Here is a 27,277-nt window from a genome sequence, read left to right as displayed (position 1 = left end):
GTTTGGAGTTTACAAAAATGTGTATATATATACGCACATTTTTTTTTATCAATGAACAAAAAGATAATTCAATGTATAAATAAATGAAGGAATCAAAATATCTCTTTTATTAAGAACAAATAGTCAGGATTGTAGTCGAAAATGTTTTCACTTAGAAATTTATATTTAATTTTTTAAATTATAATTTTTTTATTTTATAAAAAAATATATTGATCCGATTGTACAAATGATAAATGCAAGCTCATATCAATTTTATGAAGCAAAGCGCTGCACATTAATAAGTGGTATCTCTTTTATTAAAGATAAATAGTCAGAGTTATGGTTGAAAATGATCTCACTTAAAAATTTATATTTAATTTTTTTAATTATAAATTTTTTACTTTATAAAAAAATACACTGAACCGGTTGTACGAATGATAGATGCAAGCTCATATTAATTTCGCGATGCAAGGCACCGCGCATTAATAAGTGGTATTAGAATTTCGGTTGGACTCTTTTCTCCGTGTATTATAGCCACGTCTGGTTGTAATATGTATTTCCAGCAATTGATGGACTAAAATTGTCGTATTTATTTTAATATCCACGTGTCATGCAGAAGAGCATGTAGATGTGCATTGAGGGGGGCCGTGTAGTTTCGTTGCCTGGATCCTATAGATAGGGCAAGCCTAGATCTTTTTGGCCGGTGGCCCGGTGCTCTTTTTCGTTCGCTTGGTTTGCGGGTTACGGCGTTGTGGTGCGCCTTAAACCCTCGGCCCTCACGGGACGAAGCGACGATCGTTCTTGCCCTCTTCGATCTTCTATTCGCCCGTGCTTTTCTCTAGGGTTTATTCGGAGTAGAAGCGGCCGTTCTCCATCGAAGAGGTGAGGGCTTCTTTTCCTCCTCTGTCTCCTCTCTTCCTCTCGTCTCTCCTCTCGGGCTCGTATTTTGGTCCGTCCTTAGAATTTTCGGCGGGAAAAGAGAGAGAGAGAGAGAGAGAGTATAAACTAGGGTTTACGCCTCCCAGATCACTCGCCGGGACTGTTTTCCTTTTTTTTCCCTTTTTGTTTTTGTTTTTCTGTCTCGTTCTCAGTCTTTTCGATTTCTACTCCTTTTTTTTAATTTCACGTCTTGCCCTATGTTTTTGCGGTCGTAATTCATCTTCTTGCGCATTCTTTCAGACTTTTGGGAAAATTTCTGGATGCTCCGGTTTTCATATAGTCAGTGCTGAATCTTTTTAATTTTTTCTGTAGTTTTTGTGAGTTTGATACAAAAAGAAGCGTTCTTTACTGCCCTTACCATCACTGAATCAGTAGGAAAGCTGTTGGCGAGAAAATAAAGAAAACTGTGGTTCATCTTATGTGTGATGGCTTCTGCTACTATAGCCCATGACCTACTATAGCCCATGACCTGTTGAATTCACTAAAATGTGATGGTTTAAACATGTAGTTGAGTAGTCGCTAATGTCTGATTGGTTGTCTGAGAGAATCTTGGTGACCACTGGATACGCTTTTTTGAACAATGAGGGGTGTGCAATAGGTATCAAATTGACTCTACATGTACTTTTGGCCATCGGAGAAGATAAAAAAATTGAACTTTTCTAGGGTAGGCCATTCTTTTGCATGTGTTTGATTTTGTTTTGTTCTAATCATTATATAGTGTTCAAGTTGCAACTGTAAATTGATTGGTCGAGTAGTATATTCTAAATGCCAGATTGTAAGTTTGAAGCAATCTATGTGTCAACAAAAGAATGAAAGGAAACCTCTATAATTTATTGCATCTATGGTAAGTATGATTCTGCCAAATAATATTTTGTTTTCATTCTGGTCCGAAACTGCTATAGCGGCTGCTGCAGCTGGTTCTTAAAACAATGTTCATCCACATGTTGTGTGGCAGGTTGCACAAAAGAACAATGGACTGGATGAACTAAACGCGTGAGAATATTTGTAGGTTTGTTTTTGGGCAGTATGATCGCTGAAGTCCATGATTTTTAAACAAAAGATATAAAATTATGTCAAAACAATCTTATACCCAAGATTTTGTTAAAAAGGCAAATCTCCTTTAAGGTTTTGGTGGTTTACTGCGGTTAACATTTTGTGTTATTCTATTTTCTTCGTGGATTTAATTTTTGGGTTGTGATTGTTACTTGAGTTATGACATATCCATTCCCGCTCTTTATGTCTAGTTCTCTATGTACCACTTGTTGCTGTGTCTTGGGTTTTGAGTCCTTTGACTGTATAATGTCGAATCTATTATTTTTTTTTCTCTTCTTTTATCCCATCTTGGTTGATTTTGTGATCGGTTCTTCTGTTGATTACTTTCTATTAACTACTGCCTCTATAGTTTTCAACAACTTGGAAGGGTCGCATAGGATATCTCCCTACACCTTTGAACAGTTTATTGTAGCATGTCTCTTCTGTAATTGGATTTCAACTAGAATTGGAATGCAACTACATGATTTGTGGAAAAAACTCTTGGAAGTATCATGAGTTAAATGCAGGTAAATAGTTGATAATGTCTGAGAGCTTGTCATAGGGAAAAATGATGACCTGTGAACCTGACTTATAAACCATTTTCAGATGTAAATGATGATGATACATTTTTGCATGGGACTTTCATTATTGGGTTACAAAAAAAAATCTTGATACATTCAGCATTTTTCTATGGTTTGTGTTTGTCTCATTTTAATTGAGTGGTTTTATATATTTCTGGCAATAAATCGATTTTTTGACTAGGGGATATCGTGTATGTGATATTTTGAGATTGATGTGATCTATCAAGCAAAAAAGGAAATGCTAAAATAGCTTGAATCAGTTATATAAATTATTATTGTGCTATGAACTTGCCAACTCATATCCTGCTTATATATGTAGTTTTTTTTTTGCATAGTCTGTTTTCTGCTTTTGTGTGATTTGGCTGTATTCTTAAGTGTAGGTGTCTATTCTTTTCCCCTCTTTCTCTGACGTACTTTTTCTTTCATTGGGTCACTTTAACACTACTATTTTTATTTCAGGTTTCCAGAGGCAGATATTCATGTCTTTTCTTTGTATTACACTTTCAAAGATACGTTGTTATCATTATTTTGTGTGCATTATGGTTTATGCTGTTGAGATTAGCCACCACATCCACCAAATCCAGCCAAACCAGAATAACCTATGCAGTTTTTGACTAACTTATTAGATAACGGTTGAATGTTACATAGCAAGGTTTTGTAGGAATGGGACTGGTTTGCACTTGTTAGATGGAAGCATGACGACCACTTGGTGTGAAATCTACATGACTTAATATCTGATCTTGGGATATCCTGTTAAATAACCTTGTTTTCATATGTTGCTTTTCTTGTGTACTTTTTCAGGCAAATCCTAGTGTATATAATGGTTTTCCATTTTTTTTTCCTTCTTTATGTTTGTGATCTCTACCGTCTAATTTTTCTTTTGATCTTTGGTGGCAGAGGACATGGCTTTTCAATTTACACCATCAAAGCGACCTTATGAACGTAGCCTTGTAGAACCGAATGGGAGGGGCAAGTTGCAAAAGACCTCATCTTCCATCTCACAGCAGAATCGGTTGAAAGTAGTATCTGGGGCCATTATATTCCGTGTGCTTTGCCCTGCTTCTAAGTCGGGAAGTGTGATTGGTAAAGGTGGCAGCATTGTTGCAAGGATACGCCAGGAGACTGGTGCAAAGATTAGACTTGAAGAAATTGTCCCTGGTTGTGATGAGAGAGTAGTTGTTATAACTGGTTCAGAAAAAGATGTAGAAGTTGGTAACGAACCGGGTAAGGAAGGTGATGAAGATGTGGGAACTGCTGATGTTGGTGATGATACCAAGGAAGTTGCAGATGATGATGAAAGGAAAGAGGAAATTGATGCTATAGAAGATGTGAAATTAGAGAAGACGACATCTTCGGCGCTTAAGGCTCTTTTGCTTGTTTTTGAGAGGATAATTGAAGGTGAAGTAGAGAGTGATGGTGGATATGAATCGAGCAACAAGAATTTTTCAGTTACTATGAGACTACTTGTTCTTTCTAGCCAAGTTGGTTGTCTTCTTGGGAAGGGTGGAAGTGTGATCAAGCAAATGTCAGCTGAGAGTGGGGCCCAGATCCGAATACTTCCTAGAGACAAACTTCCTCTGTGTGCTTTGCCAAATGATGAAATCGTCCAGGTGGGATATTACTTTTCAAATCTTAGTGTTTTTATAAAAAGAAGGCAAATTAGTTTTGAAATTTAATAGCAAAGGTTTCAGGGAGTGTGAATGATTTTCTTTGTTTTTCCTTTTTAGGGTTTTTATTGCATTACTCTCTCTGTGTGCACGCGCGCCGCTGCGGTTTTTTTTTTGGGGGGAGGGGAGGGGACGGGATGGTTGCTTCTTTTCTTTTCTTTTTTCTTTTTTCAAAAATAAATCTTTTCATCATTTTGTTGTTGTTGTTCGCTCTTGCTTTGTATGCATCCTTGGATTAATCTTTTAAAGAAGCATACTTCAAACTTCAAAGCCTTGCTTATAATACTTGTTGAATGATAATTGTTCTTTTTTGATATTTTCTGCAGATCACAGGAGCAGTTGATTCAGTGAGGAAAGCGCTCCAATCTGTTTCTCAGCAGCTGCTAGAGAATCCACCTCGTGATCGTGATTGCTTTCCTGCAAATGTTCCTTCTGGGCCATCATCCCATCCATTTGTTTCTATTCCTCGGCCAGAAGGTCTCCCACCAGCAAGCTTTCATCGTCCGATTCAGGGAACACCTTTTTCCAGTCGACCATATGATATTGCTGATTATCATTCAAGCATTGCTCCACCTTTTTCTAAATTCCATGGAGGTGCTGCAGTGGCGGGCCAGCCTCCAATTTCTCCTGAGCTACTAACTTATCAGTTGATGTGTTCCAATGACAAAGTTGGAAGTGTGATTGGAAAAGGAGGGAGCATTATCAAGACTCTTCAACATGAAACAGGTTGTGAAATCAAAATTCTCGAGACTGAACCTGAGTCGGATGATCGCATCATAGTCATATCAGGTCCTGCGGTAATGCTTCTGTCCTTATTTTTTTTCCATATTCCACTTTCAATATCATTAAAGTACTATATTGTTCTATTCTTATTTTTCTGTTACTTTTCTGTTTCTTGTTTGTGTATTTGTTGTATCATGGGCAAAAGCTGGGAAGGAAACTTGGTATGGAGAGTTTTCATGAGGTGCAACACTTAGTTGACTAATAAATAGTTCTTTTGTAGCAAGAATCTCTCAAACATTTAAAAGTGCACCCTTAGTTGAAATCATACGGGACTTTGTATCTTCATCTAGTCATCCTCCTTAGAAGGGCCTAGATTGACCCTTATATATACTATAATTTTTTTTATTGTTATAACTTATCATTATTATTTGTACCATTCCCACCACCCCTACTATTGTTAGTTGCTAGAAAGTAGTCTATGTGGTTGTGTACTATGAATCCCTCAAGAACTTCACACTGATTTGTGCTAATTGTGAGGGCATGTGCTTGGGACTTGTTATGTTGCATCGTTCTGTGACACCCATATCCAGGTTAGCAGCAGCCTATACTGTTGTTGTGTAGATGCTAACATGAGAATCAGATTTGTGCATGGATCCATGTTTTTGACTTGACAAAAGGAAAACAAGAAAAAGAGATGCAGGAATACATGGAAAAAAATAAATATACTTAAATAAAATATTGCATACATGAAATATTAAAATATATTATTTTTTAATGTCTATCAATATGTGTGTTTCTCATTGAAGCTTCCCAATTGTCTTAAAAATTTGGAACAAAGGAATGTAGCAAAGTTACCATAATACCAATATTTTTGACCAATCTTTGAAAAGAACAAAGTTCACTTTTGACATTATTGTAGTGGGTCAAGCTCATTCTTGGATTCATTCAACTCTCTAACAATTTTTTGTAGCTACACGTAAAATAAAATTTTGATAGTATCCATGTGTGTTTTTTGGGTATATCCAATTAGAGTACATATCCAACGCAAGTTCTAGGAGCTGGTGTGCATATCCATGCCACATTGGCCTAAAGTTATTGTTTGGTAGAAATATTTTATATCAAGCTAATTTATCAAAACTTTTGAAAATGATACCTGTAGCAACTTTGGGTTATTTGCATACTTAGAGTTGGCATATGAGAATTGTCATGGATAATGGGAATGAAAGACTTCAATCTTGTAATGCGCCCATAGAGGGTGTTTGAATCTGGATATGTCTGTTTTTTTGTTTTCCAATGCTTAGATCTGATATTTTGTTTTTCCTGCACAAGTTATCTTGAATTTTTTTAGCTTATATATTTTATGATATGCTATATTACCAAAATTTGAGTTGTACATGTTGCCTTTGTCTTATGATTGCCAAAGCGATTTATCCAATGAGCAGCTTTATGACATAATATTTTTGAAGTTAGCTGCTTGCTTCTGTATATCGTACTTCTGCATTTTTTTATAAAATCTTTGATTACTTTTACTGCAATGGAAACAAACTCTAGTCCTCCCTGTCAAAATCTGTGATTTTACCATGACTTGGGTGTTTGCACATTCTGTTCTATTTTAGGACTGCCCTTGGTGCCAATTTGATACCGTAAGTCAACAAATATGCTTGTACTTTGTAAGATTCTCTTGCTCTATGGCTGTGACTCTTTTGAAAAAGAGTGAAATTCGTAATGGTAAAATGATGTAATCTTATATATTGTATATCACCGGCAGAGGAGATCTTATGGCCTGCTGTATTTGAATCAGCTATTCGGATGCTAAATTCAAAGCATTACAAGTCTGTGAATGTGTCACATCCCACCATCATTCACGAAAATGTGTTCCATCAACTCCCATTGAGTCATATTGTTATTTTATTGAAATTTTTATGGAACCCACCTTTGGAAACATATGTACCTTTCTTCTAGGTTCATTGGTTGTTCATGCATATCACGAAACAATACAAGTTGATTTTCCATACAACTACTAAAGCGCACACGCATGCACTTTACTCTTACATGCTACAGAAAACACTAAAGAATGCATTGTTTATTTGTTTCTTCTTCCTTATGATGCCTTGTGTAAGAGATGCCTTTTCATATGGTTGGTTTGTTTGTTCAGAAGGCTTCAATAGGGTGAGCTGTTCCTTTTTTTTTATGTAGTTAACTCGGACCTTTCTGTATAACCAGGTCTATTTACGTGTAAGATTTTTCTCAATTTCAGCTCCTTTTTAAAGGTTTTTTATTGGGTATGATTACAATGCAATATTTTGGAGTGGTGTAACTTGAGTTTGTGGATCCTTAATCTATAGTATTTTGGTTAACTTGATGACGTGACTTCTTTGTCCTCACACCTGCCAAGGCAATGTCTTGGTAGTCACTATGCCTTGGGCAATCTTACACAGGTTCAGGGCATATTCGCCTTTTTCTATTTCTTGCTTGTGTTGCATTTACATTCTCTATTCATTTCTTCATGAGTCAATGATTTATATTACTTTGTGATTCTGCTAAACCTTGTAAGAGCAGCATGTTATGTGTTGTTTTACTTTTTCTTGTAATTATTGAATGGATCTTTTGTTCCCAAACTTTTTCTTGCCTTGTTTAAATGATGCGATACTGCTAGGTCATTCGATATAAATTCATTGGGATTTGCTAAGGGTCTTTCTCTTTTGATAAGAGAGGGGTGGCAACACTTGTTATTTCTTCTATTTTTCAGTTTTCTGCAAAAAAGCAGGCTTAATGCATCAGCTAGATGGTCTAAATTTGAATGAAGACTAATATCAAGTATTCCCCTTATCCGAGGTGGAGCTCCATTAGCCTGCTTGTGTAGTTTGTTTTTTCTCCTCTTTTTATTTCTCTTTTTCTTTCTTTTAGTTTTTAACTTGTTTATTTGTTATTTATCCAACAACTTTCTATATGACTACATGCATCTTAAAACTGATTAGTGATTGAATCTCCACTTAAAGTGGGTTTAGCATGGGCCTGGTTTGATTGACTCATTGTTTCCGGGAATTTATAGGTGTCATGGTAATCAATGCTATGCAACTGTATACATTTTATAATTTTATAATTGTTACAGTGATATGCAAGCTTCATTAATTTTGTTAATTGGTGTTTGTAGCTCCCAAATGATAGAATTTCGCCAGTGCAAGATGCCGTCCTACGTGTGCAGCACAGGATTGTCATGGCTGTGCCTGATAATAAAGAGAATGTTTTTTTATCTAGGCTTCTTGTTGCTTCGAACCAGACTGGCTGCCTTCTTGGCAAAGGTGGTGCCATAATAGCCGAAATGAGGAAGCTCTCTGGAGCTCACATTCGTATATTGGGTAAAGATCAGATTCCGAAGGGTGTGCCCGAAAATGATGAAGTCGTGCAGGTCTGTCTTGACTTGTTGCACTCATATTCATGTTTGGTTGCCGGGAACCCTTTTGTGCCCTTCTTTATCAGTTGGTTGTGTTTATTTTTTTCCTTGATCATTGTTCCTTTCATCTGATTTGTCGATATATAATTGCTATGTTCATTTGATACATTCTTGTATCAGTATCATGATACTTGAATTGTTTCATTCTAGATAACTGGTGAATTTGGAGCAGTTCAGGAAGCTCTGCTGCAGGTTACTGCTAGACTGAAGCATCATATTTTCCGCGATAAATTACCTCCTGGTGGTCATCCTGCTTTTGTTGAGCAAATACATCCATTTGGTCCATACATGGGAAGGAGGGAATCTTCACCCCCCAGGTTGTATTCCAATTTGCCTTCATTTCAGAAAGATTCTGTTGGTCGACCCTATGAGGAAAGATCTGCATTTCCTCATGCATTTCATGGTTCGGCCTTTCCTCCTATTCTTGAAAGAGGTGCACCATGGGCACCACAGGTAATGAGCCCTTTTTTCAGTGTTACCATGAAATTTTCCTGTTATTGGTATTTGCAATATTTTTAACTTTAGGAGTATGGTTTTGCTTTTGAATGCAGCATGATACATAATGTATTAATTAAATTTTTGGTAAGAATTTAATGCTCATAATTGTATGGATATACGTTACTTTTGCATGAAAATGAACTGCCCAACCTAGCATATAAACAACCTAGGAGCTTGAACAAAAAGAGATTTGGTGTCCTTTAATGCCCGATCTTGTGTAAAGCTCTACTTTTTGACATTCATTATCTTCACAGGTATGAAACTTTACCTTCCTCTAGTCATTATTGTGAAGGACAAGGAGTACTTAGTCTTTAGGCATCTATGATTTGGTTATTGTTGGCAGCAACAGTTTGGGACACTCCCAGCTGGCAGATAATGGTATGTCTATTAGAAGTAATGGCTTGTTTGCTGATTTTCTGTGGGGATGGTTGGTATGTGCATTGGCTGATGCTTTGAAATTTTTCAGATTAGTACTTATGTATATGTGTGTGCATTCTCACATGCAAATATGAAGAAGTGATTGCTGATCGCCTATAGTGTATCTAAATGATTTAGTTTTGCCACAGGCCATCCTAAGAAGTGAAGGGTTTACGGGAATGAATGCTGATGATAACTGAAATGGAATGGGAAGGGGAGGCATTTAATCGGAATGGTGATTTTTGTTGCAATTTTTGAGATTAAACAAAGGAATGTAGCAGAAGTAAATGCTTGAGCATCCTGAAGTGGCTATAAAGTTCAAACATGAAGCAGAAGACCAATTTTGAAAACATTTTTTAAAAAATATTAAAATGGAAAAAGTAATCAAGAGACATCCTATAGAAGCATCAACTCTTCATTCGTCATCATCATAATTATTCCTTGCTCTTATCACTTTTTTCTTCACTAGGTTTGTAATCATCATTCGTCTTGCCTGTCTCCTTCAAATTAACCTCCTCTTGAAGATCTGGTTGTGAAGTTGAGGTCCCTGCAGTTGCCATTGATCTTACTTTAGACATGGTATTACTTTAGCCCTCCAATTATAAGGGCTTCAATGGAGACCAAAATGTTCCTCAAAGTGAAACACTAACATGTCTTTTTAAGAAATGGTCAAAAATGGAACAAGAATGGTGTTGAACATTAATGAAACAGTCTTAGGTGCTTGCTTACCATCACCTCAGTAATCTCACTTTGTCTTGGCTGTTGAGGTGCTTGAGGGCTGCCTTGCTTTTTAGAGGGTTTAACGAGTGCCCAGACTGTCTTTGATGACACGGGGATCACATACCTTTTCTTATCTCTACTTCATAAGCAAGCCTACTTTACCGTGTAGAGCCTTTTCATGCCATAATTGTTTTTCTTCATAAGCTTCACAAATGTATAGCAAACAAATGCAGAAGTTTTTCAGATGTGGACTGTCATTATCTGTGATTAAAAGAAAAAAAAACATTTGACTCATAAAACTCAAATCATCAAATATTTATATATAATCTGGCATATAAGCAACTAGTATTCAGCAAAATAAAAAACACCTTTGATGTTGAATTTTAATAAAACTGAAACATTTTTTTGTTATTTCTGCAACTCAGCTAAGATGCTTGTACTTGACATGATACCACATACCACTCCTAGGCACTCCAAAAAATGGACTATCAAGTTCAATGTGTCCAGAATTGTCAACAGCCAGCCCCTTTTCTTTCTTTATTTGCTTTTTCCCTTTTTAGTACTATCCTTAAAGAGACTCTTTCATTCAAATTATGACAACTGCTAGCTATTTTACTGTTAAATCATTAGCTTCAGGTGTCAAACCACCTCTAGTTATATATTGCATTATTTTTCCCCAGTTATTGTAACATGGAATGGTTTTTCCCCCATTTGTAGTTAAGGAGTTCCATTTACCGCTCAATGTTGTCTGTAGGCAACATGTTTTGAAATATTTGTACATTTTTTACTTTAGACATATATATTTTTACAGAAGTTTTCCTGTGTTAGGTCTCTTAGAGGCTAAAGTTGTGAGCAGGGTGGTGAGGGAGCTAATCTTTAGCAAGTGTTTCCCACAAAAGATGAACAAATTTGATTACTACACTCATCTGCTTAATTGGTATTCTCTTGAGGTTTGCTTTTTATGTATGAAAGTGACAATCATGATGGAAATGCACTAATTCAAAAGAAAAAATGTTTATGGATACTCTCCTTTTTCTTCCTTTTGGGTGGGGGGTGGGGAGTGGAGGGGTGCACAAAAAACTATTCATGATTTCATCAAGGCCCACCACCAAACAACCTTTTGTGCTGACCTACAATTAAAGAAAAGCATTCAACATTTGATCTTTGATTAAACATCTCTGTCATAATTCAGGGGCCCTCCCTTGGAGAGAACACTCATGGTCAAATACCTTCCCATATTTCCATCTGTTATTGGGATCGCTTCCACGTATATGAGGTGCCCAAAGTAGTTAACTGATAGTTCATTCTGTGATTTTTGAAGTGGCAAATATTGGTGGGTAAATTCCCTTCGAGCATGTCCACCCTCTTACCACTTCACTCTTCTATGTTAACATGGCTGGACTGTTATTTATTGGCTATTTATGTTGGTATGTATGATTTAAGGCATGATCTGATTTGCCTAACATTGATGTGAGGTACCTGGTCCTAGAACTTTAAAAACATGATTATCCAGCCTGTGCATACCGTTGGTTTGTATTAAAGTGTTGCATGTGTGTTAACACGTGCTCCAGATATTTGAAATCTTTCTTTATGTAGTTTAGATCGGTCCAATTTATGTAGACCCATTGGAGTTGTCAACAATATTTAGGTACATGCAGAATTTGGTTAGTTGATATATCTGCTATTTGCCTTAGAATAATATTTTTTTCTAATGCCAGTAATGGATAGTCGTGGTGTTGCAATTGTAGTGAAGTAATAATAACAAACTCATGGTTGGGTTAGTGATAAGAATAAGTGTGACTCATCTTGTAAGCTGAATATTTTCTTTATTTGTGCGGATACTTTATTTCCTTAGAGGAGGATCATGCTTTATTTTAAAGTGCTCAATACCTTTTCATTCTTAATGGAATTCCATTTCATAAGTGCATGATGCACCTGAAAATTGTTGCTTAATAAATTCACTTGACACTTTAGTGACTCGTGACATAACATTAACTGTTATTAAATTAGTATGGTTTTTAGAATGGTAGTTGAGCAGACATTAAGGTAATTATAGAAAAATCAGAAGGCTGGCTTTCTTGTTTGACTTCGAGCTGGAAGTAGGGTTACAGCCATGAGATGAATATGGTTGATTGAGTTGTTGAGGTTTAGTTGGTTCACCTGTAGCAGCAAAGCAGATGGGTTGTGGTGCAGAGTTGTGTGCTTTTTCTTCAAGCATGATGTATGATAATGATATATGTTGTTTGAGCTAGCTTGAGTTCATTAAACTACTTACAAGTGATGCTGAGGATATGATATGGTGAGGCTATAAAGGCGAGTAGCCTACCAAATGCACCCTTATGACAATAGATGTGACGAGGCTTTTGTGCAGGCGAAGGAGTTTATATTAGAATAATGGGATTCAAGGAATTTTTTTTTTTTAAATTTTTAATGGCATGTTGCTTGATTCATTAACGAATGGTAGGATTAATTACTAACCAGAATGCTTTGGATCTATTTATCTAATTGTCTTTCCTCGTTCATAGAGTTTGCTTATCATAAATTATGGTTGATTGTCAATCTTTTTTTGTTCTATGAAATGATATCTAATTCCACATTTTAATTCTGTATGAAGAACAAGCTCTACAAGTTAGACTTTTTTTCTGCCTTTTTTCTTTATAATAAATCAATCCTGCTGATGGAACTGCCTTAGGGTATGAGGGAAAGTGGTGGTCCCATTCCTATGCCCGAGTACCCAGGAGGAGCCCCACAAAGAAGAATTGGAGGATTTGCTGGGTTAGTTACTCCCCCCACTATTTATTTTGGTTAACATTTTAGCATAATTGGACTAACTCACCAGTCATGGGATTTCTTGTTTATTATACAGTGGAAGTCAGCCTGCTGTCATTACAAACACAACTGTAGATGTTGTTGTTCCTCGATCTCTTGTACCTTCCATATATGGGGATGATGGTGGCTGTCTAAGACGAATTCGTGAGGTTTGCCTTGAGATTTCTGCTGATTATGCATGAAATCATATCCTTGATACTTGCAAAATTACATGTGTCACTTTCTCAGATCTCGGAGGCAAAAATTACCATTACTGAACCTAGACCTGAAGCAAAAGAGGCTGTGATTATAATATCTGGAACGCCTGAGCAGACTCATGCTGCCCAGAGTCTTCTCCAGGCCTTTGTACTCAGTGAATCAGGTGGACCTTGATTTACCAACTGCAGAAGGTGATCTCCTATCCTTCTCTCACAACAGGTCTTGTTTGTTTTTTCCTCTGAACTCTTTCTGTTTGCAGGAGACACTTTGAATGCTCCATTTTGTTAATATACAAACTTGTTACTGCTGTAATCATGTTACATTTTTTTGTAGTTCTTATTATTTTCTGGAGCTTGGGCTGCGTATGTATCTAATCTGTGTATTTTCATTTGTGCTGTCACATATTTACACCCTCAGCTGAAGGCAAGAAGCGTGACAAGAGCAAGAACATAGTTTTGCAGATTAGAGACTTTAAGGTTCAAATTTTCAGTGGGACACTACTAGGATCTTTTAATTTTTGAAGACACCAGATCTTTCCAGAAAGGAGTCAACCAATTTGAAATGAACACTTAATTTAGTTAACCTAGTTGATGTATCTTTTGTGACATGCAGTGAACCGGAGAACCAGATAATGTTTAAACCTTTTGTACAAGAAGCAGCGTTGACATTTGGTTATGTTGAACTCTTTTTTTGAGATATTATATGCTTGTTTCTCTCATTTTCATGGATATTGCATGCATCAGAATTAGAAATAATGTACTTTCATGAAAGGGTTATTGCATGACAAATTCTGGTATGAGTGTTGTTGCCTTCCAGATTTTTGAAACTATGCACATTGGTGCTATGCTTGTTAAACTTGCTTTCATTAAATAGGAGGCCTCCAATGCATCTATGATCCAGACCAGGGTTTCCCATATCGTGTCGAACCGGCCGGTACATTCCGTATTGTATTATTAGATTGGCGGAGAACCGGCATGATTCGGTCGGTAAATTCGGTACACCGACGGTACGAAAAAGAGAGAAAGTGAGAAAGAGAGAGAGAGAGAGGAGGAGAGGGAGGGAGATGGGAGCCGCTGGAGGCCGACGGTGCCCGGCTGCGGCCGTCGGAGGCTTCCGGGCCCCGTATCGCCCAATAGGGCTTTCAAGATAGTAAGGAGAGAGAGAGAGCGCTCGGGAGGAGGGGGGACCTACCCGACGGACGGCGTCTCCGTCGCGAGGCCCCGAGTGGTCGGCGAGCCGACGCCGACGGCCTGAGGGCGGTTGAGCGGGCGGAGCCCCTCCGCGGCTTTGCCCCCTTCTTCTTTTTCGAAACAGGCCATCGTCTGTTTTCGTTTTTTTTTTTTGGTTTTAAACTGATGAAGTCGGCAATCCAGTTGCCAACTTCAGGAATTTTTTTAACTGGATTGTCGGCTTCAGAGATTTTTTAAAAAAAAAATCAAAAATTGTGAAGCCGGTAAACTATTTGCTGACTTCACTTAAAACTAGATTTTTTAAAAAAAACTCGTGAAACAGGGGCGTCGCCCCTGTTTCGCGTCCGTGGCGCCGCGTGCGTGGACTGCACCCTTCGGCGGCGAGCCGGAGGCCGTCCGGCGGCCCCGCCGGCTCTTTCCCCTCCCTCTTTTTCTTTCTTCCTCTCTCTCTATTTCTCTCTCTCTTTTTCTTCTTTCAGTTCGGATCCGCTTGCCTTCGTCGGTTCGTCTTGGTTCTGTACGGTACCGAACTGTACCGATCCATACCGTCGGTCGACCGATACATCTGGCGATACCGGTTCAGGATACCTTGATCTAGACCGAGTTTCAGTTAAGCTATTCTTTCTTCTTTCTTTCTTTCTCTCTCTTTTTTTTTATTATTTTTTTAAATTTTTAATAAAAGAGTCCCGAGCTGCCAAGAGATCCAGGCTTGTTTGAAATTTTGATACTATTGATCATATCATGTTGCTCTACATGCTTTTACCCTCTTATAGAGTTCTGTTCTCTCCAAACCTTTTCATTGTAATGTTCAAATACTCTTGCTATTTTTATTGGTTTGAATGGCTCATGACCTTTGGAGGGAAGGTTTGTTTTTATATTGTCCAAGGAAAATTATCTGAGAGATGCACAACACTGCTACTGGAGGTCTCCACCCTCCCCAAACATTTTTTTTTTTTTTTGAGAGGACCTTTAGGACCGATACTATAATTTTTCAATGCTTTGAGTTAAGACCATTATTCTCCATGCTAAAATTTTGAAACCCTACATGGCTTTGGTATCCTTGTGCTCAATGACAAGACACTGTTCGTGGGTCTAAGAGTTACTTCGTTTAGGGGTTTCTGGGCTTTTTTGCTTCCTGACCAGATGTCGGGATTTGACTTTAATAAGGTATTTTGGAATCCCTGTAATCTGATAAGCAGTGCATGTTCTTGCTTGGTTTGTTTTCTTATGCATTGAGTTTTGAAGAAATGTAGTGGTGCCATCATATCATCTTGGGCTGCTATGGTAACCCTGGATTTCTCTCAAAGTATTTGACCAATTGCTTTAGTATGGAAATAAATGGGCCCTTGTTGGCTTTAAATTCAAATGGGGTCTCCTTCCTTATTTTATTTGGTGAATTAATTGCGGGAAACAATTTAGTCCGTTCTCTGAACAGGATAAGCTTAGGTGTAAATTGCTGAAATTTGGGAGGATTATCTTGTTATATGCCTGGGGCTGGATGAGTGCAAAATGCTTCGATGAAGATTTTTTGGTCTTAAGTTTGATGCCATCCTTTCTTGTCTTTGTTTTCTCATTTGTTTAGGATTCCTCCTCCTTTTATTGTTGTATGTTCATTTTTCATTTCTATTATCTTACAGCTAAAAGAAAGTGTAAGATGCTTGTTCAAATAATTATTGTCATTTGGATGTATGTAGTTTTATATATGGTGGTGTTTCTTGACTTTGTTCTCCTATGTTGAGCAACTTCTTTTGTTAATTATTAGTTCTATTTTGTTCATTGGCAGTTCTTGTACTTTCCAAGCTTCACATAGGGACTAGGAAGCTCACCAAGTTGCAGACTGAATGTTTTCTATGTGTCCTCCATGTGAGTGGAGCTCTTCTGCCCCATTAATTTTTGGTTGATCATATTCACAAGCGTTTTCTACTATACCAGAAACTGATATCAACTTAGATGCTTTGTCTCTTGCCTCAATTATATGATCGACTTGCTAAATTAGGTGATTGACAAGTGAGGAACTTGATCGATTGTGTAAATGAAAAGCTTTGGTTCACTATGGGTCTTATGTGATAGTGTTTTTATCTACTTGTAGTGACAAGCTTTAGTGCCTCTTGAGGTTCTTCAGTTTTATAATGTTCCATTTTTATGGAGGAAAAAAAAGAACTCTGGTGATCTTACTGATTCTTAGAAAAATCTGAACATCTTTGACTAACTAGCTTGAGTTGGCTCTGCAAACTTATGGGAGTTTCTTGACTGGATAACCTTCGGCAATTTCAGGCTAGGACGCATATTGTTGTCTTGATGATTTTAGGATATCAAGGGTAAACAGGAGAACTAAGTCGCACAAAATTATGCAGGATATATGTTACCTAGGTAAATTGCAGAGTTCTACTGATTTTACACATACACATATCAACACCATCATGTCTCTTATGCTCATTTTGTAGTGTCTTGACAATCATTTAACATTTCAAACTGGCTTTGCTATATCTTAGGCACTGAGCCATTCTATATCAGACTCCAATGTTCTCCAAGGTTACTGGAGTAATATTAGCTTTTGGAAATGTGCAGCTTCATTATTCATTTATCATAGCAAATCCAGTACATTCTAGTTGGTCTATACCATTATACAATAAGTGGAACCACCTTGATTTGGTTCAGCTTTAAGTTTTAGTTACTAGGGAATTTCACTGAAGTTTAATAACTTGAACTTAGTTGTGATTGTAGTATAACAGTTCATATCCCTATGTAAGTAAGGCTTCATCACATGCTTTGGCTTGTTTTCCTGCTAAATGTAAATCTGTGATGAGCGCTCATTTTACTGAGAACCCAAGGTACGAACGTTACATAGGTGACATAACCTTCATCTCATAGATGTTTTTCACAGAATGTTACAAATATTCAGCATTTGGACAATCAATACAGTCCCATGAAGTAAGCCTATAGATTAACTTTGCTTTGGGATCTTTTGATCATTACTTCTGTTATACTTTGAAGGGCTTTTCTATCCAGGATCTTTTTCTGTAGTGAAAGCAATTTTCCATGTTGCTGTTGTGTCCTTATCAGTGCTGCTGTGTCGTTATCCAGGAGTCCTTGTTCTTTTATGCTTGTCGACTTTCCTTATGTGGCAGATAGTAGCTTTGGTATTCTGGGATAGCATTGAAGGTGTATTCCCCAGGTTCGTTCTGCATGAAATTTGCTCTAGCGTACTGATGAGTGGTCAATTTTCTTAATTTGGAGTAACTTGAGACATGATTCCTATTCACAATGCTGCAAATTGCATAACAATCTTTAGGTTCATTATCATTGCATTGTTAGATTATTGCATTGCTCTTTGTTAATCTACTCTCAGAAAATAATCGAGCACCAACATCAACAAGGACTTGTCATTAAGGGTGGTAGGTGTAACTTCAAGTTCACGTCACATTCATTTAAACTTCAATTTTAACCTTTTTACTTCCATTAGAACTATGACCATGTGTTAACTGGAGGACAAGCTTGGTGTTTACATGTGACATTTGAACTCAACATGTCTCCTTGAGTTTGCTTCTTCGCTTCTCCTCCTCCTCCTCCTCTCTCTCTCTCTCGCGCGTGCGGGGTCCACGTCTTATGCATACATAAGTTGTTCCAGTTCCATTGATGGTCTTATATACTGCCCAGCAATAATTTGTTGGCTCCAGCTAGAAGTGCTTTTATGGGTGTGTTTGGCATTGCCTTAAAAGAAGTGCTTTTATGGCTTTTAAAGCGAAAAGGCACTATGTGAAGAATTAGAAAAAGGCGCTTTTAGGAGAAGCTGGAGCATGTATCTTCTGGCTTCTCCTAATCTTTTTACAAAGAAGAAGCAACACCAAGCACTTTCTACATTGTTCGCTTTGGAAAGCTTAACCTATCCTATTCTCCGTACAAGGAGTTTAAAACCATTCAACATTCATTGCCAAGTTATTAAGTACAATATAGGGTGTATAGATGAATGGTGTTACCTTGTTGTTATTAATATTTAAGTTATATTGTTCGTTTTCTCCCAAAGGTTTGAAAATACAGGGTGTGTGTATGGGTCATGATGCTTGCAAATTGCAATATAGGGCATAATTATGACTCATGATACTTGCAAAACCTTTTGTGGATGTACATGTACATTTAGCTTTCTAGCACTTGCATGTGCTGTATAAAACATACAAGTCCTCTTGCTATCAGTCCCAGCAGGAAGGACTGATTGTACAATCTAGGAAGATGCATGATAGTAAGAATTTTTTTTTCATTATTTCTCTAAATGGAAATATATCCTTTATTATTGTTTCAATTGTGTATCTTAAACCTGCCGTCATTTGCATTCAATTTTTGAGACAGATAGGACCATTGTACAATCTAGGAAGATGCATGATAGGTAGCATGATAGGCAGAAATTTTTCATTGTTTCTAAATGGAAATATATTCTTGATTATTGTTTTACTTGTGTATCTTAAACCTGCCATTATTTTTATTCATTTTTCAGTGATTTTATAATGATTAAATCATGTTTTATATTCACCTCATGTTTTATATTCACCTCTTGTATAAATGAAGGATGGAACTATCAAGTTAGGTAGAAATCTAAGGTTATGGGTTTCCTCTTCATCCTAATGATATTAGGATATGTCGTTTGGTCATTATTTCCTTCTCTTTTGGTTCTTAAGCTTAGCAGAATCTTGGTATTTGGAAATGCCAGGCATTGTGTAATTTTATACCTGCACTAAAAATTGAATATTTCATTCCATATTTCAGTTGATGACTGACATAGAACATTAATATTCTTTTGCTTTGATTGAAATTGAACCATGCATCTGAAGATGAATTTCAGATGTACTACCTCTTCTTCTTCTTCTTCTTCTTCTTCTTCTTCCTTTTTTTTTTTTTTGAGAGAGAGAGAGAGATCCATCCTCATTGATTACCCAGGTACAGACTTTTGAGGATGCACCACCATCCAAGAAAACACTGAATCTCTGGTTATAAAGCAGAGGGGTGTGACTGCTGGTATAAGACCCAGTCAACAAAGATGAACAACCTTATTGCTCAAAGGTTTGTCAAGGTCGTGTGAAGTGAATCATTACCTACATGGTGCAAGTAATATTCAGATCCTTCCACCTTGGACCAATCCAAACTACGATCAATGTTCACCATGTTATTCATAGTTCCGTATATGCTGCAAATATGGATAGTTCATCACATGGTATGCCTTGATTCCTAGTATTTTGATTTGATACTTCGAAAAATCTTGGTTGGTCTTGATTTAATGTATCATTACTGTTAAGATCCCATCTTAATTTTCATGGATGTTTATGTCTTCCATTGGTTTTTTAGCTTGACCTTTCTTGCATTTTAGTGTGGTAAATAATGTTTATTATTTTTGATAAATCCTTCTATCTTTGGATTGGGAAGTAGTAATTAGATGACCAAGAACTTTGATGAGCAACAATGATGATGGTAGAATCTCATCATGTAAAGGGAGAACACAATGAGTACATAAAAGGAAGGGACGTGATGCTGAAGGGAGGGAACGAAAGGGAGTAAAGTAGAGGGAACGAAAGGGAGTAAAGTAGAGATGTGTAGAGAAGGGGAGATGATGGGAGAAAATAACCAGTAAAAGGAAGTGAGAGTAGGAAAATGGTAGATGGAGCGTTGATTCTGAAATAGTTGATTCTGAAATAGTAGAACCATTTTTCCTTTGAAAAATACAACTAAAATTAGTATGTGCTTCCATTAACTCTTACGTTGGACAATCTCTGGTGAAATACCCAAAACAACTCTCACATAGGACCATGACATTTATTGACCGGTCAGCAGTGATGCTTAATAAAACCCTTTGCATCTTCTACCATCTCATAGAAGTTCTAGCCTAGAAATATAGGAGAGTTCTGTAGAACGATAACCATGCTCCCAAATCTTTATTGTGCCATGGTGGAGATCAGAGCTCCTATTAGTATACTTGAGTATGGCATTGATGTATATATATATTTTTGGTATACTTTAGAACACTTGTTGTTTCTTCACAACATAAACTCTATTTCCTTTTTATTCTCTCTTCCCCCTTTCTTATGAGCACTTCAACTTTGTTATATCGTTTTTGGTTGAATGTGGAGGGTTGAATATGGAGGAACACAACCCTATGCCCCTCTTCAAATTATAGTTTGTGTGTGTAAAATCTATGATATTTTATGATGCAAAGTTGCAAACAATTGAGTGGTGTTAGGTGATTTGTTGAGCAGTTGAAGAGGAAGATCATGAAGGGGATAAAAAAGAGTATTAGAGGAGAATTTTATGAAATCCATCGCAGAAGAATTGAGATCATTAGCATTACTCAAGGTTTGTTAATTCAGTTGGACCCCTATATAAAGATACGTTGCCCAGTGACAGTTTAAGAGTTATGTTTGCTAGTCTGAAAGGACTTTCAACTTGGAGGTAATGACACTGAGACTTTTCAACACTATTGGACTCAAACAATTCCGGGACGAACATTAACACCATAACAAGATAAATTATATATTTTCTTAATATCTGGACTTCCTTCTTGGATTGTACAAACAATTCGAAGACCTGTCTTATTCTCAGAAAAAATTCATTTTTAATCAATATATGCTCAACAAAAACTCAAAACTGTTCTTCCACTATACTGGACCTTGAGCTTAAATTTGATGCAAGAAAACTATAGGAAAAATGAAATTACATGACTGAGTTATATGCTGTGTGCTTGTGGCTTTTAGTTACTGGCGTTAAAAAAAAAAGGATAAAGCTTTCTCCACATTTGAATGAAAATAGCAATCACTGTTTCATGGATATATTGAGCTGCTTTTGATGATAATGCCCGTGAATCTATGTAGTTTTGTTTGTACTGTTCTGATAGACTGCATCAGCATGCTACAAACCTTGGAAAACCATGAGTATTAATGGTTGTGATAGTTTTGTGCTCCGATGATCCATGTTTACCTTTGGAAGAACGCTTCTACCCTTAGGGCCCGTTTGGTTGGAGGTAATCTGGCATGGGAAAATGAATCCCATGTCAGATTACTATGTTTATTATGAAAAAGGGAAGAGAGAGATGGTAAAAAAAATGGTGGGCTCTATGCTTATTTTTCGGATAGAGAAGGTCAAGCAAATATCATGGGGAGGTTGATATTTGGTAAATTCTTAGGTGGTGGTAATCTATACGTGACAAAAATTTGATCCCTTTTATCAGGGATATTTATTGAAAGGTGAGTGCACGTCTTTGAGATCTAATGAGATTATATGGGAGCTTGAAGATGGTAACTAGGGTTTTTCTATAGGGGGAAAAAAAAAGATGTTGATGAATAAAGTTAGAGAATGAGATCATGGTATAATTGGGTCTATTAGTGAGAAAAAGGTTGAGAGATCAAAATAGAGATATCTCAACTCTTTCTTTCTAGAAATCCTTTCCCACGGCCTTGGTAGAAGTAAAAAGAGAGGTAAAAAGATAGCAAGAGGGAATAGAGAATTGTCAATAACATAACAATAAAACCTCCTATGTTACTAACCCATTTTATCATCAAATAAAAAAAAAAGAAGGAAGTGGATCGTGAGGAAGATCCATGCTCAAGAAGAAGAACCATCACCTCCTATTGGATGACCGTCAATAACATGATAAGAAAACCTTTTATCTTACCCACTTTATCATCAAATAAAAAAAAATTTAGTATGATATAGAGAGGAAGATCTATACTCAAGAAGAAGAAAGGAATTCTTGCCTCCTACAGATAACTCTCAGCAAGCAAAAAGAAAGAGGAATGGAAGGAGTCACAAGATGGTCACGTGATCTCATTTTTCAGCAAACAAATAACAAAGGGTATTTATGGAATATTATGTTTAAGTTATGTTACGTGACCATCATGTGCACACAATTCCTAGTGGAGATGGATGTCGCAATCAAATCCTAAGTTTTTGGATCTAATTGAAAAAAAAAAGGTTTTGGGGGTGTAAGTGTAAATAGTGAAAAATTGAAGGGATTTGGATCATATATTAGGCTGAAACATATATAATTCATATTTGCACTGCTTGAATTCTTCTGATTGCTTATATGCTCTGTAACACTAAGTTGGTTTGAGTGTTTTTGAGAGCCTTTTGCTTCAAGATTTTTGTTTCTGGAGATATTTGGTTTACTACTGATTCCCTTTTACATTCTTCAGAAAATTGTCATAATTATGCTATCTAGGTCTTTAATGCTGCTAATGCCACCATGATGACTTTTTGCACCTCTATTCCACAATTGCCCCAATTCTTCAAGCCCTGTTCTTGGATGTTAGGTTAGTCGAGAACACCTAGATTTACTTAACCATGAGGATGGGGCTTAGGACCCATTTGAGGACATTGAAGCCTTCTTAGACCATGAGCTTGACCCTGAGCAGTATTTTACATTATTGATTTTATGAAATTTATCTTCTATATATCGCAAACCACGCTATGGTAGAAGGGAGTAAAATTACCTGTGTATTTCCCCTCTGCTTTTGCAAATGCATATTTCCTAGTTCTGGGTATACGACCTAGGCGTATTCATGTAGAGTGAATGGAATATGCAAGTTGGAGTCTTGTGATTTAGAATGGACAATGATGATTCAGTAAACAGAGTTGCCATTAAAAAACTCAAGCTCCTTTTTCTAACTAAGGGCAATTTATAAATTTACCTGCCAACTTATTCTTTAAAGGTATAGTCCTTTATTATTGTTTAGACCATGAAACGATGGGTAAGATGCTGCTGGGAAGACGCGGCAGGCTAAGTTCATGTATTTAAGTAAATGTTTAAGTCAACTTTCAGGCTTTTGCTTGAATCCATTTCTACCTTAGGTATATTAAAAACAAAATCATCTAGATGACCTGGAACTTTTATTTAAAATCCTTCATTGAACGGAGGAGAGGTTCCCCTTTTTCTGTTTTTTCTATTTTTTCGGTGCATGGACGACAGCTATAGGGTCCCGGTTAGGATGAAGTGGAACCGGAAGGTAGTATATTGGAAGGCTCTGGAGGTTGGATACAACCTGAATATCCAGGCAGCGTAGCGATCGTGGAACATTTTAAAGTATAAATGGCTGCCAAGTACCACTCTGAAGCAGCTGGTGGTTCAGAGATAGGGTCGGAGTGGGAAAATGCATGAAATAATTTTGAATCTGCTAGTAGGAGCGAACTCTAGTGATTTCGGGCCGTGATTCCATCTCTATCTTGGTCATCACCAAGTGAACCATCAAAATTTACTTTCCCTGGCCATGTGGAGGGGTGCTCGATATACCAAAGTTGATGGGGAGGGAAGCGGGCTCATGGAGCTGCAGCTATCCTGGTGCCGAAGGCCGGTAGCTAATGTAGAAGGTGACACCTTCCCAGAGCATGAGGAAGTTGGGTGGCTAGGTCAGCAATGTCAGATGGTATGGAAGCTTTAATCTTGAAAAGGCTTTTCATTCTTGGAATGTATGGATGGCTACGAGACTTGTGCTGACGCACTTCTATTTCAATTCTACAATATCTGCCAACATTTATATTTTGAATGCGTTTCAATCAAACTAAATATACATATAGGTGATTGGTTCTTTTTAATAAGCTCCATCATTCCTTTTTTTTTTTTTTAATGTTGTGTTCCTTTCTCGTTGCAATCCGCCAGAAGTTCAAGACTGGGGGTAGGTCATTTCAATTTTGGAAATTTGTTGACTTTTGGCTGGTTGGTCTATTTAAATCATGCACTAAATTGAATCTCAAAATCCATATATTATGATTTGATTTGAGTTTGGATTTTGTTCATTTGATGGATCTGGATCTGATCTGAATCCAAAGTTGTTTTTTTCCTTATCAAGTTGTGGTGGGGTATGACTTGGATCCCGGCTTGAATTCGACCTCTTTACGATGAGTATTGACTATATTTATTTAGTTGTAATGCCTTAAACAGTGATGAGAGAGTATCTATCTATTATTGTTCTACCAAAAGCCAAGAGAGTATGTACCACTGCTTATGTTTACCAGAACACACAAATACGAAAGTAATTTTGTTTAGCTTAAATGATGAGGTACAACACAATTAATTTTACCACTTAGACCTTGTTTGATGGTATAATATAATATATTATTATGCTACATACATTATAGTATTATACTGTCAAGTAGTTTTACCATTTAGGCTTTGTTTAATAGTATAATATAATATATTGTTATTTTATATACATTGTAATATTGTACTATATAATAATATCTTAATATATAATAATATATTATACTATGTATTGTCATTTTGTCATTCTACAGGTGCTTTCTTAATTTTGTGAGTAAGTTGATGTATACTTTAGAAATATAGTCATCCGGCACCAAATAGCTTTTACCCAAATGCTGTACTATTTAAACTTCTGCAACCATAAGTTCCACCAGTAACAACAATTCAAAATAGGGCTTTAGATGGTTTATCTCATTCTTTATCTGGTTTTTTATGTATCTCATTCTGGCTGCATGAAAATTTAACGTTTTTACCGGCTGTTGTCGGGTTTCATGGTAATTTCTCGATTGATATGAGCTTACCGATGGTTTTTTATGGTGGCCGCCAGATTTTAAGCTCTTGTACGGCTGAAAACTTTATAACTTGTTTTCTTAAAAAAACAAAAAAAATTTATAACCTGTTTTGGTAACTCCCGTCACGTGTTTGAAAGGTGAATGCTTCTTGTGTGGTCACCATATTGGCTTTTATCAGCTCTTCAACATTTTTCCGTTTTTATTTTTTTAAAGCTTGAAGGCTTGACCTGCCTTTCAAAATAAAATAATGAAAAAGACAAAATTAGATATGCTGCAAAGATTTTGTGGCCATTAAGATGATGTCCTTGTCAAATCCAATGTGATGCGCGGATGATACCGGCAGTCCAGCTTGGTTTCCGTGTTGGTTGTTGAATATGATAAAATCTGATGAGTTCTTGATCCCATAAGATAGAGTACTGGTATATTATTTTTTATATTATTTTTTTAAAAAATTAGGAGAACATCATCTTAATTTTAGTTTAGTTTTATTTATATCTTAAGAAATATCAAATTAATTTTTTAAATTTTTAAGGTATTCTAAAGTGATCGTCTTCTTATGAGAACAAATGTAGCTCCGCGGCGAGCATCCAACAAGCTCTATGCATTTCATTAAGCAGTAAAGGAGCTTCATATATCTTTTGGCCGATAATATTTTTTTTTGAATTTTTTTTTTAGAAAAATGAATTTTAAATCAAGTACTCCACCAATAAAAGCAACAAGAGAATATCATTCTTCTCATTTTCACAAAAAAAATAAAGGAAATTGCATTCACATTCTATTTCTTTTTTAAGAAAAGTTGGAAGCTTTAAAAACTTATGAAACGTCACCAGAACAAATAAGTAGGGGATTGGGGAAAGAGATCTAGTTTAGCATCAAAACCAAAATTTTACCATGATCCACTGACCACCAAGTGTTATAACATCTTCGTTCTTTTTGAATCACAATAAACACAAAAGTCGGAGGGGGAAATAAAGGAAAAATTAGAGGAATGGATGAGATCTATCGTATGAGAGTGAGTGATATTAAAGCTTGGGCAATGGGCAGCGGTTGGGTAGCTTGTAGTTCCCCAACATCTGTAGCTTTAAGAATATCTTTGTTACGATCAAGTATCGTCTTCTTTGCCTCCTCTTGTTATTCTCTCCCTCTGTATTGACAAACTCTCCCCCTTGATGTCTTCCCCCCTCCTCTCTCTCTCTCTCTCTCTCTCTCTCTCTCTCTCTCTAATCTCCTCTCTCCCTCTCTGTTTTCCCTCTATGTTGTTACTTCATTTGCCATGTTTTCAGGAGGATAGGAGAGAGATGAAGGTGGAAAGAAGAGAAGTTTGGTGTAAGTGTGTGTTTTTTTTCTTTATGTGCTTCTCCTTTGCTTTATTTTTAGGAGGACGGTAAAGTGAAAGAATTTGATTGAAATACCTCTATGGTTTCCTCTTTTTTTTCATATTCCTTCTTTTCTTCGCCCACTTGATTTAGGATTTCTTCCTTTCTATTTAACTTGGGGTTTTTTGGATGTACAAATAATGGTAATTGAAAATTAATCACCATGGGTTGTGTGATAATTTATATATTTTGGAGCATCTTGGTGCTAAACAACATCCTATTAGCAATTGAGCAATTGATGTTAAGAATAGTTTGATCATTTTATAAAATGATAGTTTCATATGATTATTATGTGATATAATTTTATTGATGGAGGTAAAAGGCAAGATCAGGCAAGCCAGTGAAACTAAATGAAAGTTGAGGAGGTTTTTTGTAAATTTTTTCTTTCATTTTTAAATGTCTTTTGTCATTAGTGAAGCTTGTTGTTTATTTGAATTTTATTTCTTGGATGTGAAGAGATAAGATGTGGCTATATGTTGGCTATTTTGAGGACTTTTGGGGGCATAAAACCGTCGTGGTGGCACCATTGGTTGTGTGGATTGGGAGAAGATATTCATTGCAACTACGTCAAAGTTGTCATAATTCAATTAAAAGTTGGAAATCGATGGCTAATGTGAGGCTTCATTCATGGGAATTAGTGAAATACATGGTACTTGATGAAATGTAGGCGCTCTCATTAGGTTGTAACAAGTTTGACGTCGTATCACGGTTGCAATGAATATTTTCTCACGGGCTTAGCATCTAATTGGGGTGTAGGAGCTCATCCTTTGATAGCTAATGCCTATGGATTGGAGAAATTGGATCTTATTTAGGCATAGGAGCTCCTCTAATATTTATTATGATTTAAAAAGGGCTATTAAAATTTACAGTCTATCAAAAAGAGCCACTAATATTTTTGTGGGGGGTTTTTGGGGTGAAACTATTCCGTATTTTGGATCCGGGTAAGGGCAAGTTGTCCTGTATAATTATTTTTTTATACTAGAAATGGAAAGGGTAAGTTTGGTTGCAGAATAAACTTGGAGCATGATAAGTCCCAGATAATAGGATAAAATTTTATTCCAGTTCAAATAATTTTATTTCAAAATCATTTTATTTCATCGGGTCGGATGAAGTTATCCTGTCTAACTGCTTCTTTTTTTTTTTTTTTTTT

General features: G+C 36.6%; 1 protein-coding gene across 14 annotated transcripts; it reads left to right on the top strand.

Annotated features, from left to right (window-relative positions):
- Positions 1-662: 662 nt before the first annotated feature.
- Positions 663-27,277, top strand: LOC105040917 (RNA-binding KH domain-containing protein RCF3). 14 transcript variants are annotated; one of them, XR_012139988.1, is made up of 11 exons: positions 663-861; positions 3,429-4,141; positions 4,525-4,995; positions 8,076-8,330; positions 8,526-8,828; positions 12,703-12,785; positions 12,877-12,988; positions 13,068-13,228; positions 16,011-16,090; positions 17,356-17,402; positions 19,051-19,547. XR_012139988.1 is itself a non-coding variant. In XM_010917669.4 (9 exons), exons 2-8 carry the CDS (start codon positions 3,434-3,436, stop codon positions 13,209-13,211), a joined length of 2,076 nt encoding a protein of 691 aa, XP_010915971.1. In that variant the 5' UTR covers positions 663-861; positions 3,429-3,433; the 3' UTR covers positions 13,212-13,228; positions 16,011-19,547. The 14 variants fall into 14 exon arrangements, 3 of the variants coding, with proteins under 3 accessions (XP_010915971.1, XP_010915970.1, XP_029119154.1); XR_012139987.1 differs by having other exon boundaries at positions 17,312-17,402; positions 19,157-19,547; XR_012139985.1 differs by having other exon boundaries at positions 17,312-17,402.

The sequence above is a fragment of the Elaeis guineensis genome, chromosome 3 (assembly GCF_000442705.2).
Source record: "Elaeis guineensis isolate ETL-2024a chromosome 3, EG11, whole genome shotgun sequence".
Taxonomy (NCBI): Eukaryota; Viridiplantae; Streptophyta; class Magnoliopsida; order Arecales; family Arecaceae; genus Elaeis; species Elaeis guineensis.
Note: the sequence above shows the minus strand (reverse complement) of the source record. Positions and strands in the feature narration are given on the sequence as shown.

Excerpts from the sequence above, each read along its gene's own strand:
- LOC105040917 (XM_010917669.4), top strand. The coding sequence starts at position 3,434 with ATGGCTTTTCAATTTACACCATCAAAGCGACCTTATGAACGTAGCCTT. Across the intron at positions 4,996-8,075 it reads TAGTCATATCAGGTCCTGCG|CTCCCAAATGATAGAATTTC; the intron begins GTAATGCTTCTG and ends TGGTGTTTGTAG. Across the intron at positions 12,786-12,876 it reads AGAATTGGAGGATTTGCTGG|TGGAAGTCAGCCTGCTGTCA; the intron begins GTTAGTTACTCC and ends TTTATTATACAG.